The 17236-nt window shown below is 32.4% G+C and overlaps 2 protein-coding genes across 3 annotated transcripts; both read right to left on the bottom strand.

The window, feature by feature from the left end:
• Positions 1-220: 220 nt before the first annotated feature.
• LOC141296002 (E3 ubiquitin-protein ligase rnf8-like) lies at positions 221-10053 on the bottom strand. Of its 2 annotated transcripts, none has more exons than XM_073827286.1 (8): positions 9833-10053; positions 9341-9469; positions 7944-8633; positions 4791-4853; positions 4618-4707; positions 4209-4316; positions 2399-2603; positions 221-565 (listed from the first exon to the last, which is right to left on the bottom strand). In XM_073827286.1, exons 1-8 carry the CDS (start codon positions 9959-9961, stop codon positions 375-377), a joined length of 1605 nt encoding a protein of 534 aa, XP_073683387.1. In that variant the 5' UTR covers positions 9962-10053; the 3' UTR covers positions 221-374. The 2 variants fall into 2 exon arrangements, with proteins under 2 accessions (XP_073683387.1, XP_073683388.1); XM_073827287.1 differs by having other exon boundaries at positions 356-565; positions 2392-2603.
• Positions 10054-11776: 1723 nt separating this feature from the next.
• On the bottom strand, positions 11777-16748 carry LOC141296126 (alpha-1,6-mannosyl-glycoprotein 2-beta-N-acetylglucosaminyltransferase-like). Its single transcript, XM_073827409.1, has 2 exons — positions 16686-16748; positions 11777-16551 (listed from the first exon to the last, which is right to left on the bottom strand). Exon 2 carries the CDS (start codon positions 16427-16429, stop codon positions 15188-15190), a length of 1242 nt encoding a protein of 413 aa, XP_073683510.1. The 5' UTR covers positions 16430-16551; positions 16686-16748; the 3' UTR covers positions 11777-15187.
• Positions 16749-17236: the final 488 nt, after the last annotated feature.

Here is a 17236-nt window from a genome sequence, read left to right as displayed (position 1 = left end):
GAAATTCACTACTACATGGAGAGAAATCCTGAAATGTTTTCCTCAAAAAAGGTTTCTTTACGACTGAAGACAGAGAGACATGAACATCTTGGATGACAGAGGGAGATTAAATTATCTGTACATTTTTGTTCCGGAAGTGAACTATTCCTTTAAATGATTCTTATTGCAAACGTGCAAACGTGAAGTTCTGTACAAATCTAATTAAAACGACACCCAAATGTCTGAGTGCAAAATAATTATAAAGTTTATTTTAACAAGGAAAGCCCAAACAAATCATACAGTGAGCTACAAACATAAAAATACGCATGGCTAAACGAAACCAAAACAAATGAGCTGTGCCTGTGTTCTTCACAAGTGCATGTCTGAAGTGTTTTTCAGAGATAAGCGTCCTCATCAGTCCAGGACGAGTCGTCATCGCTGGGGAAATGAACCAGAGAGTCGTTAGACCCGGAGGAGTCCAGGAACACGGAGCTGTCGCTCTGAAAGAACCCGTCACTGCTGCTGCTGCTGCTGTCGCTGTCGTCGTTTATTACCACGACTGCTGGGGCGACGCTCGCTTTCTGGCCTGAGAACAGAGTTGGGATTTTGTGTTTCAGACATGACTTTATACTACATTTAGAGGACTTGTTTTTATGAGAACTTACCTGTTCTTAACAGTTTGAAGCTTTTATTGTTGATTTACAGCAAGACACTACAGGCAAAAACTCATGCACTGCTCAATTTTGTACGGAAGCCCGTTTCAAAATACTTTTTTTCCCTCAGAATTGCATTATACAAACTCACAATTCTGACCTTTCTCAGAATTGTGAGATATAAACTTACAACTGCGAGTTATAAAGTCAGAATTGAGAGATATAAACTCACAATTCTAATAAATAAAGTCGCAATTTCATAATATAAACTCGCAATTCTGATAAAGTCACAACTGCATGACATAAACTCACAATTTTGTGAACATTTCAGTCTTTTTTCCTCCTCAGAAGTGTCTGTAAGATATAAAGTCGCAATTGCGAGAAGAAAAAAGTCAGAATTGTGAGTTTATATCTTGCAATTCTGACCCTTTTTCTCAGAATTGCGTGATATAAACACAATTCTGAGAAATAAAGTCTGAATTGCATGTTATATACCTGCAATTGTGAGGTATAATGTCTGAATTGCATGATATAAACTCACAATTCTGAGTTATAAAGTCTGAAATCCGAGATATGAACTCGCAATTCTGAAAACTAAAGTCAGAATTGTGAGATATAAATTCAGATATAAACTTGCAATTGTGAAAATATTAAACTTTTTTCCTCCTCAGAACTGGACTTTATAACTCTAAAAATGTCAGAATTGTGAGTTTATATCTTGCAATTCTGACCCTTTCAGTCCAGGTAATAAAGCCAGAATTACAAGATATAAACTCACAATTCTAAGACATAAAGTCACAATTGTGAGTTATAAAGTCTGAATTGCATGATATAAACTTGCAATTCTGAAAAATTAAGTCGCTTTTGTGTAGTCCCTTTTTTTTCTCCTCAGAACTGGAGTTTATAACTCGCAGTTCTGAGAAAAAAAGTCAACATTGTGAAACACAATGTCGTAATTGCAAGAAAAAAAGTGTCAGATTTGTGAGTTTATACCTAGTAATTCTGACTTTATAACTCGCAATTGTCCATTTATATCTCACAGTTCTTAGACAAAAGTCAGAATTGTGTAATAAAAAGTCACAATGACCTTTTTTATTATTATTATTCAGTATTGAAAACATGTTTCCAAATTTTGGGAATTTGGAAAAAAAATCCTATTTGGCTTTTCATAACCTGCTGTTTCACATTAGTGTAAAAAAACATCTAAAATACACATTTGGAGAAACGTAGCATTGCATCACTTGCTCACCAACGGATCCCTCTGCAGTAAATGGGTGCCGTCAGAATGAGAGTACAAACAGCTAATAAAAATATCACAATCTACAAGTAATCTGCACCAGTCCATCAGTTAATGGCTTTTTAAGTGTAAAGTTGTTTTCATGAAAAACAAATACGTTGATGCATTTTGAGAGACAACACGAGGAAGCATTATTATGAATTATGGACTCATATTTTGGCCAGAATAATCAGTTTAAAGTAAAAAAAAAAGCCTTAATGACAGATGTTTTTCACAAAGACACAGCTTTTGTCTTTTTAAGATGTTAACTGATGGACTGGAGTGGTGTGGATTACTTGTGGATTATTGTGATGTTTTTATCAGCTGTTTGGACTCTCATTCTGACGGCACCCATTCACTGGTGAGCAAGTGATGAAATGTTGCATTTTCCTAAATCTGAAGAATAAACAAACTCATCTACATCTTGAATAAGCTGAGGGTTGGGTGAGCTATTCTTTTAATGCTGAAAAATGTGTCACGCACCTCTCACCTTTCCTCTCATTAATCAGCGCTAGGCGTCTTTCTCTCATGTCGGCGCTCAGGTTCTCCACCATGCGGTCGATGCAGTTGTCCAGGACCAGAGAGCGAGTTTGAGACGTGATGGTCTGCCAGCACATGGGACACTTGTCCTTGCGGTTGCGCCACTCTCGGATGCAGTGCTGACAGAAGCTGTGGGCGCAGTTTAGTGTCACGGCCTGAGGGGTCACAGAGGTCAAAGGTCAGGAGAAATAAGCAGCTTCCTATGCATAGCCACTTACTGTCAGATGCTAAACAAACTGTGACTAGTCACTTTACATCACAGTAAGATGAAAAATAGACCAGCCACTATGCTGATATCTAAACCTGACTATGCAAGATGGCCAAGACTATAGCAATGATGCTCAAAATTCTGCTTCGCATCACGTGGATAAATTACATTTTAAAATACATTCAAATAGAAAACACTCATTTTAAATTATAATAATATTTCACAATATTAGTGTTTTCACTGCATTTCTAATCAAATAAACGCAGCCTGGGTGAGCATAAGAGACTTCTTTCATAAACATTTAAAAATCTTGACCCAGTTCTTTTGAACATTTTGGACATTTAAGGCACAGTTAAAGCTGTATTTATTTGACTTACACTGTATTTTCTAAAATATTTTTACTATTTAAAATAGCTGTTTTCTATTTGAATATATTTTAAAATCTAATTTATTTCTGTGATCAAAGTTGAATTTTCTAGCATCATTACTTCAGTCCTTTAGATCCTTCAGAAATCATTCTAATGTTCTGATTTGCTGTTCATTTTATTATTATTATTATTATTATTATTATTATCTATATTTAAAACAGTTGAGTATATATTTTTCAGGATTCTTTGTTGAATAGATTTATTATTATTATTATTAGTGTATATTATCTTTTTTGTGGAAAGAAATTACAGAAATTAATACTTTTATTTAGCAAGGATGCTTTAAATTGATCCAAAATGACAAAGACATTTATAATGTAACAAAACATTTCTATTTCAGATAAACGCTGTTCTTATGAAATTTATATTCTGCTGTTTCCAACATAATAATAAAGCGTTTTTTTTTTTTTTTTTTTTTTGAGCAGCAAATCAGAATATTAGAATGATTTCTGAAGGATCATGTGACCGGAGTAATGATGCTAAAAAAATCAGCTATGAAATCACAGGAATAAATTAAATTTTAAAATATATTCAATTAGAAAACACTTATTTTACATAGTAAAAATATTTTAAAATTGTATTGTTTTTGCTGTATTGTGAATCAAACAAATGCAGGCTTGGTGAGCAGAAGAAACTTCTTTAAAAACATTAAAAATCGTGTTATATACACTGGTAGTGTATATAATAAAATCAAAAGGAAATTCAGCACAAGGACATTTTTCCAATCAGAACAATTCACAACATAAAGATTGTTACATAAGAAAAAAATAAAACAATAAATGTATTCCTCAAAATAAATAAAAGCCAAACATTTTAAACTCTTTTCTGATTGTAAAAGCTTTAAAATGCTTTAAAAATAATCACAAAAGTGGCTCTGATGAAAAGCTTTGATATTTATATCGAATGCAAAGAAATGCAAATAATTTTAGGTATGATGCAAGTGTACAAATACTTTTGGAGCCTTTGTATACTTCCACTGGAGTTTTTGCACAAAACACTATGTCAACCTACACTCTTGTTTTTGACACTAGTGAACTTTTATAGAAAATAACTTGATATTTTGAAAAGTCAGTGTTCTTCCCCTGTCATTCCTACATCTTTTCACATCATGTTTTTTTTGGTACCTCAATAAAGAGCTCTGAACAAATGCTGCACTGCAGTTCACTCTCCAGCACTTCAGTCATCTGTGTGACCACTTCTTCTTTCTGAGCTTTGGCCTTCTCTTTCTCTTCCTGTGGGAAAAGGTTGCAAATTATTGCACAGAAAGGGTTATTTTCTTTTTTTGGGGGGGGGGGGGGGGGCATTATGTCATTACACTTCCACAAAAATACTGTATGAATCTGGTTACCAATAAAGATTTTGATGCACAACTCATTTTCAGACTACGCTTCACTTTCATTACACAGGAAAGAACGGCTAGGAAATTCATCAGAAATTCACATTTTTACAGACAAAAATACCTTTTCACGTTTTGCCAATTTAGTTCTTGTTTTCCTGCATTTATTTTACAGTATATGTGTTTCCCATAACTACCTTTGTAACTTCCAGCTCCTTATCTTTGGCTTGAAGAACTTCCTTGAATCCTTCTCGAGCGTGTTTGAGCTCCTCGATAACTTTCCTTTGCTGGCGAAGCAAAGAAAAGCGTTATGTAACACTTGCGCTTAAGCTTATAAAATATTGATGATGTGCTGTTTATTTCTCTTTACCTCTTTCAACGCCTCCTCAAGTTGTTTTTTCAAGCCGTCCTCATTCTGTTGTGCTTTTTCAGTCTAGGGAAAACAACATATTTGTGTGAACACACAGACAACGTTATCATAGTTTTGTGTTATGACCCACAGCCTCCTGTTGTGCCAGGAATAAGCTGGAAAATAATACATTTATATTAATAGATCGTCTGAAAATAACCAGGAAATTATTGGAGAGAGAGAATTGAACGTTCAAAGCGGTTTCATTCTAAAAAGTGCCATCTTTTAGATCTTTTAATTCATGGTTCCCACCAAAAGAAATGTATTAAATAGCTTTTGAATCTTTTAGCAAATCAAGTTTCCAGCAGATCAGACATGAATTTTGATGAATTAGTAAAGCTTACGCTGAATAGAAAGATCCAAAGATCAGCATTTATCTGAAATAAAAAGCTTTTGGAACATTATACACTCTACCATTTAAAAGTGTGGAGTCAGTATAAGTTTCTTTTTTTTTTTTAGGGGGGGAATTTTGTTATGGGTTAATTATTTGTACTTAGCTTTAATTTATTTGACATTTTTTATTAATTTTAGAACATCAATTTAAACTACTTTTAGCTAGTTGTCAAGGCAGCATTTCTATTTTAAGTTTTTCATTTAAATAATATTTTTAATTTCATATATATATATTTTTTTTCTTTTTTTTTTTGAGTGATGTGAACTAGATATATTCTGAAAAAATAAATAAGTAAATAAGAAAAGCAAATATCCTCATCCAAACCTCACTGTGTTGATACTCTAGCTGAAATGTTGCCCACCATGGTATTTAGATTTAGTATTATTTATATACTATTACAGTATTTATTAATATTATGAATTGGCTTTTATTTTTCTATTTTAAGTTTCATTTTATTTATTGTTGAAGTAATTTTATTCTATTTTATTCCCTCTTCTTTTTTTTATAAAAACATATCAAAAGTCTATAAAATATAATTATATACAATTCTGTAAAAAATTGTTTAAATTTGTTTTATTTTAGTTTTTGTCATTTTAGAACTTTAAACTTTTATGTATGTTTCATTTCTATTTTTTATTTTTTTAATATTCATTATTTATAATATGAATTGGCCTTCATTTTCATATTTTCATTTTCATTTTATTTGTAGTTGAAATAATTTTATTCTATTTTATTCCCTTTTATTTTTTTTTTAAAAATATCAAAAGTCTATAAAATAGTTATATCAAATTCAGTAAAAATTAATACATTTTTTATTTTAGTTTTTGTCATTTTTAGAACTCCAAATTTGTATTTACACTTTTTTTTTTTTTCTAATATTCATCTATTATATACCTTTTTCAGTATTTTTTCATATTATGAATTGGCTTTCATTTTCATATTTTCAGTTTCACTTTATTTGTAGGTTTAAATAATTTTATTCTATTTTATTCCCTTTTTATATAAAAATATATCAAAAGTCTATCAAATATAATTATGTAAAATTCTACAAAAAATAGCTTTAATTTGTTTTTTATTTTAGTTTTTGTCATTTTTAGAACTCCAAATTTGTACCGATGTTTCATTTCTCATATATTCATCTAATATTACATACGTTTTTCAGTATTTTTTTCATAATATGAATTGGCTTTCATTTTCAGTTTCATTTTTATAAAAATGTACCAAAAGTCTATAAAACAATTATATCAAATTCTGTAAAAATTTGCTTTAATTTATTTTTTATTTTAGCTTTTTAGAACTTCAAATTTGTATTTGTTTCATTTCTCATTTTCATTTTTCTTATATTCATCTAATATTATATACCTTATTCAGTATTTATTCATATTATGAATTGGATTTCATTTTCATATTTTCAGTTTCCTTTTATTTGTAGTTGAATTAATTTTATTCCCTTTTTTATAAAAATATATCAAAAGTCTATCAAATATAATTACATAAAATTCTGTAAAAATTAGCTTTCATTTTTTATTTTAGTTGTCATTTTTTACAACTCCAAATTGGTATTTATGTTTCATTTCTAATTTTAATTTTCCTAATATTCATCTAATATTATATACATTTTTCAGTATTTATTCATATTATGAATTGGCTTTCATTTTCATATTTTCAGTTTCATTTTATTTGTAGTTTAAATAATTTTATTATAGTTTATTCTCTTTTATTTTTTTTATAAAAATATATAAAAAGTCTATAAAACACAATTATATGTGACCCTGGACCACAAAACCAGTCTTAAGTCGCTGAGGTATATTTGTAGCAATAGCCAAAAATACATATCATGGGTCAAAATTTTTGATTTTTCTTTTATGCCAAAAATCATTAGGGAATTAAGATTTTTAGTAAAATTCCTACTGTAAATATATCAAAATGTAATTTCTGATTTGTAAAATGTATTAAGAACCTAATTTGGACAACTTTAAAGGTGATTTTCTCAGTATTTAGATTTTTTTGCATCCTCAGATTTCTGATTTTCAAATAGATGTATCACGGCCAAATATTGTCCTATCCTAACAAACCATACATCAATAGAAAGCTTATTTATTATTATGATGTATAAATCTCAGTTTTGTAAAATTTAACCTGGTTTTGTGGTCCATGGTCACATAAAAAATAAGTATATAAAATAAATTGAGTTTTTGTCATTTTTAGAACCTCAAATTTGGCAAATTAAATATAAGTTTTTTGTTTTTTTTACATTTTTATTATATCAGTATTTAAACACATGAATTGGTTTTCATTCATATTCACTCTATTCTATTATTTTCTTTATTCCATTTTATTCCTCTTTTTCATAAAAACATACCAAAAAGTCTATAAAATATAAAAATACAAACAAAAAAAAAAATCTGTAAGAAATATTCATTTATTTTAGTTTTTGTGATTTTAGAACTTCAAATTTTTTAAAGACGTTTGATTTCAAATTTTCATTTTTATAATATTATATGCGTTCTTCTAATATTTATATTTTGATTCAGCTTAATTTCAATTAACAAACATGATTTTTGGCCATTTCAGTAAACACAAATGTATACTTATATACTACATAGAAGCTGAATAACAGTATGCGATCAGAGAAGTACTGTATGGTGCATATATGTGAACAAATGCATGCATTCACTACAAACCCACCCCCAAAACATTGCTACCCATTGGTTGCTCACCTCCAGTCGTCGCTCCTCCTCACAGAAGGATTTCTCCAGGGTCTCCATGCGTCTGAGCGCCTGCTCCTGCTGTGACCTCAGCTGACCCCTCAGCAGCTCCAGCTGCGACTGCAGATCCTGCATCTCCCGCTCTCGCTCCGGTGTCTGATGCTGCAGACGCTCCAGTTCAGCCGCGCGTTTCTGCGTGTCGCCCATACGGCCCTTCAAGGCCATCAGGTTCCTGCTGTAGCGCTGTACGCTAGCCAGCTGCTGACTGCTTTCAATGGCGCCACCCGAGCTGCTGCCCGCTTTATCGCCGCATCTGTCCTCCTCCAGAGGCTTAGAGAAAAATTTCTCCGTCTCCCGACGTTCCCCGGACGGGCACGGCTGCGCACGAGACTTATCCGGGCCGGAGCTGCGGTACAGCTTGGATTTGGAGTGCTGCGTGGGACAGGGTCCTGACTCCTCTCCATCGAACTTACGCTTTGAGTTTTTCAGTTTTTGGCCTAAGGGAGCAGCGGCGGATTCTTTGCTAAGATTCCCAGACAAGAAGGATTTGACTTCACTGAAATTCTTCTGGACGAGGATGTAGTCGAACTCCACAGGGTTGCCGTCGAGAGGGACGCCGAGCCGCACAGAGTCACCCTGCTTGAGTAAGCAGGGGTTTCCAGGCAGTATCCGGCTCCCGTTCACCCAAACTCCATTTAGACTCTGGGTATAAAGACAGGAAAAACAAGTTAGACACATTTAAACAAAAAGATAACACTATTTATTTACATGTGTATTTTAGGAGGAAAAAGTTTTCATTAGCTTTTAATATTTCTATTTAGTATTTTCCTTTAACTTTTTAATTTTACATTTAGATTGCACCAATTTTTTTGTATTAAAATTTACTATTGTTTATTATTTATTAATATTTTGATGTAGCTATTATATTCAGATTTTCCTTTTATCTTTTCAGTTTTCATTTTAATTTTAGTTTAGGTTTTAGGGATTTTAGTATTTGCTTCCGTCATTTTAATTAGCTTTTAATATTTCTATTCAGTATTTCCCTTTAATTTATTTTTTACTTTTGTTTTACATTTAGATTGCATCAGTTTAGTATTAATATTTACTATCGTTTATTATTTATTAATATTTTGATGTAGCTATTAATTTTCAGGGTTTTTTAATATTTTCATTATTTCTATAAATATATATACATAAATATACATCTATATGTATTTTTTTTTACTTTTGTTTCGCATTTAAAATTGCACCAGTGTTTTTTAGCATTAATATTGACTATCACTCATTTGTTTTTCTATTTTGTTTTAATATATTTTCATTTCAGCTCTGTTTGAAAACCTGTCAGACCAAAAATTCATCGATAGAAAGCCTGAGGGACAGACTGATAGACCAAAATACAGATACTACACCTTATTGTCTGTCACGGTCCACTGTCCTTCATCATTTAGCTTGAACACACAGTGAATTCTGGATATCATCAGAGGACAGCTGGTCGACAGAATCTGATGGGTCACATTCAGACCACGACCAACAGAAACCTGGTTAAAAAGATAACAAAAATATCATATATGTAGATCATAAAGTACACATATTTGAAGCCATTAACCTTTGTTTCTTAGATTGTGGTCCCAAAACTCTCACATTCAATTCAGTATTAGTTAAATTCCACACAGCTCACATATAAACCTCAGAAAAGCAATGAAAATGACAATATAAAGTGTTGCTTTGACTCCAACATTAATGCATGTCTATGTTGTTTTGATTTGGAACAAACCCGTCTTAACTTACAGTTAAACAACCCCACATAACACAGTTTTGTCTAAGAAGGTTTCTTGTTAAATTGTTAAAAAAATAATAATAAACACATAAGAAAACATGCAGTTTATTCTGCAAACGTGCACCTCTGAGTCCTCGAACAGATGCAGCCAGTCACGGTCTCTCCCCACACGCTGTAAACACCATATTTTGTCCTTTTCAGAACCCTCTTCCTCGGTGTTTGAGGAAGGAGGCTCCTCAGTCTTCTCCATCATTCCTGCGCCATTAATTAACGCGAAATGATATTGTTTTTATTGTGTGTTATACGCCACATACCGCCATGAAGCTGCAAGAGTTTTTCACAAGAACGTAGCGCTTGCACGTTCCTGCGTGCATCACGTGACGCCCAGCGTAGTCTCTGATTGGCTGCGGGGTTTGGAGATTGAAGCTGAGCTACGAAGGCTTTAACGATGACAGTTGGTTCCTCTCCGCCAGAGGGCAGTTCGAGGCTCAGTGAGACTAATCTTCATTGAACGGCATTTAGTAGCAAAGACGTTTATTGTCTTTGTGGAATCATTTGTATACTAAAAGTAGGATCTTTTAAAAGTTATTAATTTTACAGATTAGTAGAAGTGGAATAGAATTGTTTTTAAAACCCTCTTCGATTAAGCACAAACGCCTGTGATTAGTGTCATTCTGTTCAACGGTGAGAAAAGTAACATGTATCACGTGATAACGGAGTGCGCGCCGTTTTAGCACTGTTTACAATAATTTACACGTGACTAATAATTACGGTAGATATTAGTAAAAGGGTAATTCATATAAAATAATAGTCAATAATAAATAAATAATAAATGAATAAAATTAAACCTATGCTTATTGCCGTTTATTTATTCATGTATTTTGTACTGTTTTAATGTATTTACTATTTTAATAATAGTATATTTAGCAACCCATATTTTTGCCATATTTTTCTACACTACCAGTCAAAAAAATTTTTTTTAAATAAGTCTCTTCTGCTCACTGAGCCTGTATTTATTTGACCACAAGTGCAGCAAAACCAGTAAAAATGTGACATATTTTTACTATTTAAAATAACTGCTTTATATGTGAATATATTTTAAAATGTAATTTATTCCTGTGATCAAAGCTGAATTTTCAGCATCAGTACTCCGGTCTTCAGTGTCACATGATCCTTCAGAAATCATTCTAATAATAAATGTTTAAGAAACATTTATTATTATTATGTTGAAAACAGCTGAGTGCATTTTTCAGGATTATTTGATGAATAGAAAGATCCAAATATCAGCATTTATTTGGTTATTTAATTTTATTTAGTTATTTTTTTGGAGGGAATTATAAAAAATAATACTTTATTTAACAAGGATGCTTTAAATTGATCAAAAGTGATAATAAAGACATTTATGTTCTTCTGAATTTTCTATTCTTTAAAGAAACCTGGAAAAACTCTTCTTTTTGAGCAGCAAATCAGAATATTAGAATGATTTCTGAAGGATCATGTGACACTGAAGACTGAAGTAATGATGCTGAAAATCCAGCTTTGATCACAAGAATATATTATATTTTACAATATATTCGAATAGAAAACAGGTATTTTAAATAGTAAAAATGTTTCAAAATTTCACTGTTGTACTTTGGATCACATAAAAACATCAGAAATCGTACTGTTCAAAAACTTTTGACTGGTAGTGTATATAATACTATCTAAAATATTACTTTTGGTCATCATATGCTATCATTATGTCCTTAGGGTTATAATCTTGATGCAGTAAAATTCTTCTTTTCAAACAAAAATGGCTCTTTAAACTTCTGAAAGTAAACAAATGTTATCTTATCTGAACAGAGCTTACAGTTGGATAAACAGTAGCAGACAGAAAAAACACAGCCTGTTCATCATTTTAAAGTAAAATTGATTCACTTTAAAGAATAGAAAACACCATTTTTAGATTATAAGATATTCACAAACTCAAAACATCATCATCTAGTCTGATAAAATATTGATAGAATTGATAGAAGTCAGGCACATAATTGAAAATGTTTAGACCTCATTAAAGAGACACAAACACAGATTATATTAGACACACAATATATTATATACAAACTCAGTTTGTTGACAAAACACTCAAAAACAACAGAAGATCATCGAAACCAGTACCCCTTTTTCAAAAATTCATTAAATCAGAGAAAGCAACAGAATTACATCCACTCCTGAACATGCCGACAGCTCAATGCATCTTTGGCTCAAAGCTTAAAGAACATATGTGAATATGGCTTTTAAAGATAGCATTCTGATTTGTTTTTGGAAAACAAACGCATCTGTTTCATTCTCTTACCCGTACAAAAGAAACTAGAGCAAGCAATCTCTCTCTGCTATGCACTTACACAGTCAAAACACAATAAAAGAATGCATTTCAGATCCATTTTCACAAAAACATTTGGCAACTCTTTTGAGCAAGTCAGCTTTTCCTCCCTAAAGGTATAACGGAAATCACAGAAAGGAAACGGAGAGGAAACACGCAGAGAAGGTCAGCTGGAAAGAAAACACGAGGTCCACCTTTGTACCTTCAAAAATCTCTAAACTAAGCACAAAGGTGAGTATCTTTGGCTTCAGGCTGTAAAGTTAACATTTCACAACTTAAATCAGGAAAGTTTATGTTGCTGTGACCCGAAACTACCACTGAGTGTCTGAGATGGAAAATAAATAGACTTTTGCATGCATTTCACAGTGATCATGGACAAACAGCACATATAAACTGTGAAAGTTGCATACTAAATACTGCGCAGTCATTCCTGTCTTCCACAAGATATGAAACACAATGTAAAGCAATGAGAAATGATCAAAAGATTGTGAAAACTAACCCCAGATTAGAAAGTATGGAAAGCACAAATGCAAATAGCCATATGCAAATGTAGGAATGTCAATAAGGCATAAATTCATACATCTAAAGACACCACCAAAATATGTCCCAATGTTAAAAAACAACATTCAACATCTTCCATTTTAAGGAAACGTCAGAAACGGAAGACGTTACATTCAAACTACTGTCATTTACAACAAACACCCAACTGGATGTTGTTCGCTGGAAGGTTTATGATTTGCGCTAAAATTCTTTTACAAGAAAAAGAAATTGCTAAAATGCACGCAATGCATATGCATGCAAGCTTTTGCGAACTTGAACAATTTCCCTTTGTTCAACAGTGTCAGTAATAAACAAGTGATATTTAAGTTATGCAAATCTGCCAAAGTCATGGTTTCATGAATCTCAGGAAACATATTCAGGTCACATTTCACCACAAAATCAAATAAGAAGTGATATTTTATATTGTTGTGACAAATTCTCAGGATCTCATGGTATTTTTAGTGTGCACACAAAAAATGGTGTAGAAATAATTTCACTTAGAAATAGCCAGCAAATTTCACAATTACAAAGAATTAAATGTAAATTTTTGAAATAGCATTTTCTTGTCATATTTTTTTTAACAATGTACTGCCTTTAATGCATGCTTATTTAAAAAAATATATATTATAGTCAATTTTTTTTTCTTTAAAATGTAACTATATATTTAGTTTGTTTCACAAGAAAACACTATTTCAGTCTTTTTTCTTTCAAATTTCATGTTTAATTTTTGATTCTTTGTAATTATTGTGAAATCGTCAATAGTAATCTGTAAGTTTTCACTCAGAAATGACTAGTAAATTTCACAATTAATTATAAAGAAACTGAAAGAGAAACTTAGAAAGACTGAAATAGAATTTTCTTGTAAGGTGTACTCTAATATATTACAACTTATTTTTTTAATGCATGCTCACTTAAATAAAAAAAAATATTATAGTCAATATTTTCTCTAAAATGTAACTATTTATTTTTTTGTATTTTCCAAAGTTGTAAGATTAGTGGAGTTTGTTTCACAAGAAAACACTATTTCAATCTTTATTCTACAAAATTTCATATTTAATTTTTGATTCTTTGTAATTATTTGTTTACAATAAAACACTCAGAAGTTACTAGTAAATTTCACCAATAATTACCAAGAAAAGTCAATTAACACACTGAATTGAACATTACATTTTCAAGAATTCTCTAAGAGACTGAAATAGTATTTTCTTGTAACACATACTCTAATAATCAGTTTTATTTACAACTTTAAAAAATATTTTTATATTTTGCTTTTAATGTGGGAATTACAAAAACCCACATTATATTATACTACAATGAGCATATGCTGTTTGTTGATTTTGTTGTGAAAATTCAACCTTTTTTGTGAGATTCATCCACAGTTTGCATAATACGATTCACACCATTGTAGCTCATATGTGACCCTGGACCACAAAACCAGTCATAAGGGTCAATTTTTTTAAAGCTGAATAAATATGCTTTCCATTGATGCATGGTTTGTTAGAGACACAACTATTTGAAAATATGCCTAAATAAAGTTCTTAGCAATGCCTCCTACTAATCAAAAATTAACTTTCGATATATTTACGGTAGAAAATTTACAAATATATATTCATTATATTCATGGAACATGATTTTTGGCATAAAATGGTGCAAAAAAATCAAAATATTGAGAAAATCTATAATCTGAGGGTGCAAAAAAATCTAAATATTAAGAAAATCGTCTAAAGTTGTCCAAATGAAGTTCTCAGCAATGAGACTAATCAAAAATTAACTTTCAATATATTTACGGTAGACAATTCACAAAATATATTCATGGAACATGATTTTTGGCATAAAAGAAAAGGGTGCAAAAAAAAATTTAAATATTGAGAAAATCTATAATCTGAGGGTGCAAAAAAAATCTAAATATTGAGAAAATCGCCTAAAGTTGTCCAAATTAAGTTCTGAGCAATGCATACTACTAATCAAAAATTTACTTTCTAAATATTTACGGTAGGAAATTTGCAAAATATCAAAATATATTTTTGGCATAAAAGAAAAGGGTGCAAAAAAAATCTTAATATTGAGAAAATCACCTAAAGTTGTCCAAATGAAGTTCTCAGCAATGCATACTACTAATAAAAAATGTACTTTCTATATATTTAAGGTAGAAAATTTACAAAATATATTCATGGAACATGATTTTTGGCATAAAAAGGTGCAAAAAAAATCTAAATATTGAGAAAATCTATAATCTGAGGGTGCAAAAACATCAAAATATTGAGAAAAACGCCTTTAAAGTTGTCCAAATGAAGTTCTTAGCAATGCATACTACTAATCAAAAACTAACTTTTAATATATTTATGGTAGGAAATTGACAAAATATCTTCATGGAACATGATCTTAATATCCCAATGATTTTTGGCATAAATAAAAATTGATAATTGCTATTGCTACAAATACACCCGTGCAACTTATGACTGATTTTGTGCTCCAGGGTCACAAATGTCCTTATTTTTGGTGAAAGCAACACCTTTAACCTGCAATGTAACCCTGATTTTCTAAATGGCATTTAAACGCTCATAAGTGAGAGCGTCCGGCTCAGAGCCGAGCTGCGTAGTTGATGCACAGCGTGTGGTCGCGAACATCTCCCCATCCACCGTTCTTCATGTGAGGCTGATGCTCCACCGGCCCGTGATCCGTCAAGGCCAAAGTGGGAGGAAAAAGCGCCATTTGCGCCTCTCTAAGAGCCGCATCAACCCTCTCCTGAGCTTTTTCCGGCCTGCATTCGTCTTTCTGATGCAGGCCGCAATCTCCCGTGTGAAGGACCCGACTTCCAAGAGCCACTAGAACTTTGAGGGGTTTGGAGATGCAAGTACCAGACAAGTTCTGCAAGGTCCAGTCCCAGTTATAATCATCATAGGTGCAAAAAGCATTATTGCATCCCATTAGTTTGTAGTAGAGCTCTCTGGAGATGGCCATTCCTATGTTATGCTTGGTGGACAGCCATCCCGCCGTCTCTGTTTTGCTGGAAAGCTCGTGAAAGCCTGATAAACCGTTGTGGTTGCCTACGGCGAGGACGTCGCAATCGGCGCACTTGGTTTTCCTGAGCTCAGCCATGGATTTGAAGTACTCATGGAAGTCTGGGAGAAAGTAGTTGTCTTCTTCGACGAAGACGACATAGCCGTTGTATCCTCGGAGAACCTTCACTCGCTCGAACACGAAATGCAGCTTCCACCACCAATGGTGCTTGGTTTGGGTGATGGACGCTTCCCTGTAGTGTCCGTAGGAATCTGGATGCTCTGCGTTCAAACAGCCCTTTTTTATGGCGTCCTCTTTGGATATGTCTCTCGGACAATCTTGAGGATCCTGTCCAGGGAATTCATTGGGATACAGCTGAATGCTGTACGGGAAATAGATCTGGAGGACTCTGCAAAAGGTGATTCCTTTGACCATTTCTGAAATTTCCCCAGAGAAGTAATCGTGACTGAATATCACGAGCGTGTTTTGTATTCCAGTGACTTTTTCCAATGACTGTATGAGCATTTTGAGGTACGCCGGACGGTTGTGAACTTGCACAACGACAACCAACTCAGGATCTAGTGGAAACTTATCTCCATTCTGAATGAACTGCCGGTAGTTGCTGTCATAGACAGACTTCCTCATATTTTCAATGGTCCCGTAGTCAAATTTAACCATCACAACAGTCTGTGAGGTCTCTTTTTCAGTCACCTCCACGTTTGCTTCATCCTTAGTCCGTCGTATAGTGTAAAACACCATTAAAAACACGATTACAATGACTAGGAAGGCAATAAAGTTTTTCTTCAACAACCGGAATCTCATTTTCAAAGTCAAAGCACCATGGAAATCAAACGCTGGGGCTCATAAGCTGCTGTTATATGTCAGTTGTGGACATAATCCGGGCATTTTCGCAGCGAACGTTCAGGTGAAATGCGGACATCGTTCTGTCAAGAGAAGTTCATGAATGAGTTTTGTCAGATCAAAGCGCGAAATAAACGCGCGACCCATAAAGCGAGGCGAAAGGCGAAGATGATATTTTGAAGGAAGTGTGGCTGTTTGTGAAGCAAGAGCTACTCACCGTCTTAAAGTGTCATGTGCAACAAAGTTGGAAGCAGGAAGAGAAAGTGCTGCGAGAATGAGGAGGTCTCAAACGCTGACGTGTACTTACAGTCAACAGGAACACACTATCGCTCCTCCTCACTCTAACAACACACACAGAGAATAAACACACTATACTTAACAACTGTACTACATACACATTACTTTTTATATGTATTTTCTATATTAGCCCTATTTATGTTACTATTCTGAAATCTATAAGGAATATCTGTTATATTATGAACAAATAAATAAATATATATTCCCTATGTAATATACATATATAGTAGTCAACATTAAAAGTGGATCAAAAAAGTTCATCAAAGTTGTGAAAGACAAGAATGGGTATTCTTTTTTGGTTTTAGGACAAATTTGATGAAAGCTTTTGATCCACTAAAAACAATACATATAAGCTAATATAAAACATCACATTTGAAAAATAATTGCATTATTCAATCATTAGGAGTATATATAAATTCAGTATATTAGTATATAATTGAATATATTTAATATTTAATATAATTAATGTTT

The sequence above is a fragment of the Garra rufa genome, chromosome 21 (genome assembly GCF_049309525.1).
Source record: "Garra rufa chromosome 21, GarRuf1.0, whole genome shotgun sequence".
In the NCBI taxonomy this organism is placed as follows: Eukaryota; Metazoa; Chordata; class Actinopteri; order Cypriniformes; family Cyprinidae; genus Garra; species Garra rufa.
Note: the sequence above shows the minus strand (reverse complement) of the source record. Positions and strands in the feature narration are given on the sequence as shown.

What these genes read in the sequence shown, in the direction of transcription:
- LOC141296126 (XM_073827409.1), bottom strand. Translation starts at nt 16,429, where the DNA reads ATGAGATTCCGGTTGTTGAAGAAAAACTTTATTGCCTTCCTAGTCATT.
- LOC141296002 (XM_073827286.1), bottom strand. Translation starts at nt 9,961, where the DNA reads ATGATGGAGAAGACTGAGGAGCCTCCTTCCTCAAACACCGAGGAAGAG. An exon ending in ATCTGTTCGAGGACTCAGAG is followed by an intron (nt 9,470 to 9,832) that starts GTGCACGTTTGC and finishes CTTTTTAACCAG; the next exon opens with GTTTCTGTTGGTCGTGGTCT. An exon ending in AGGAGGAGCGACGACTGGAG is followed by an intron (nt 4,854 to 7,943) that starts GTGAGCAACCAA and finishes TGTTTTCCCTAG; the next exon opens with ACTGAAAAAGCACAACAGAA.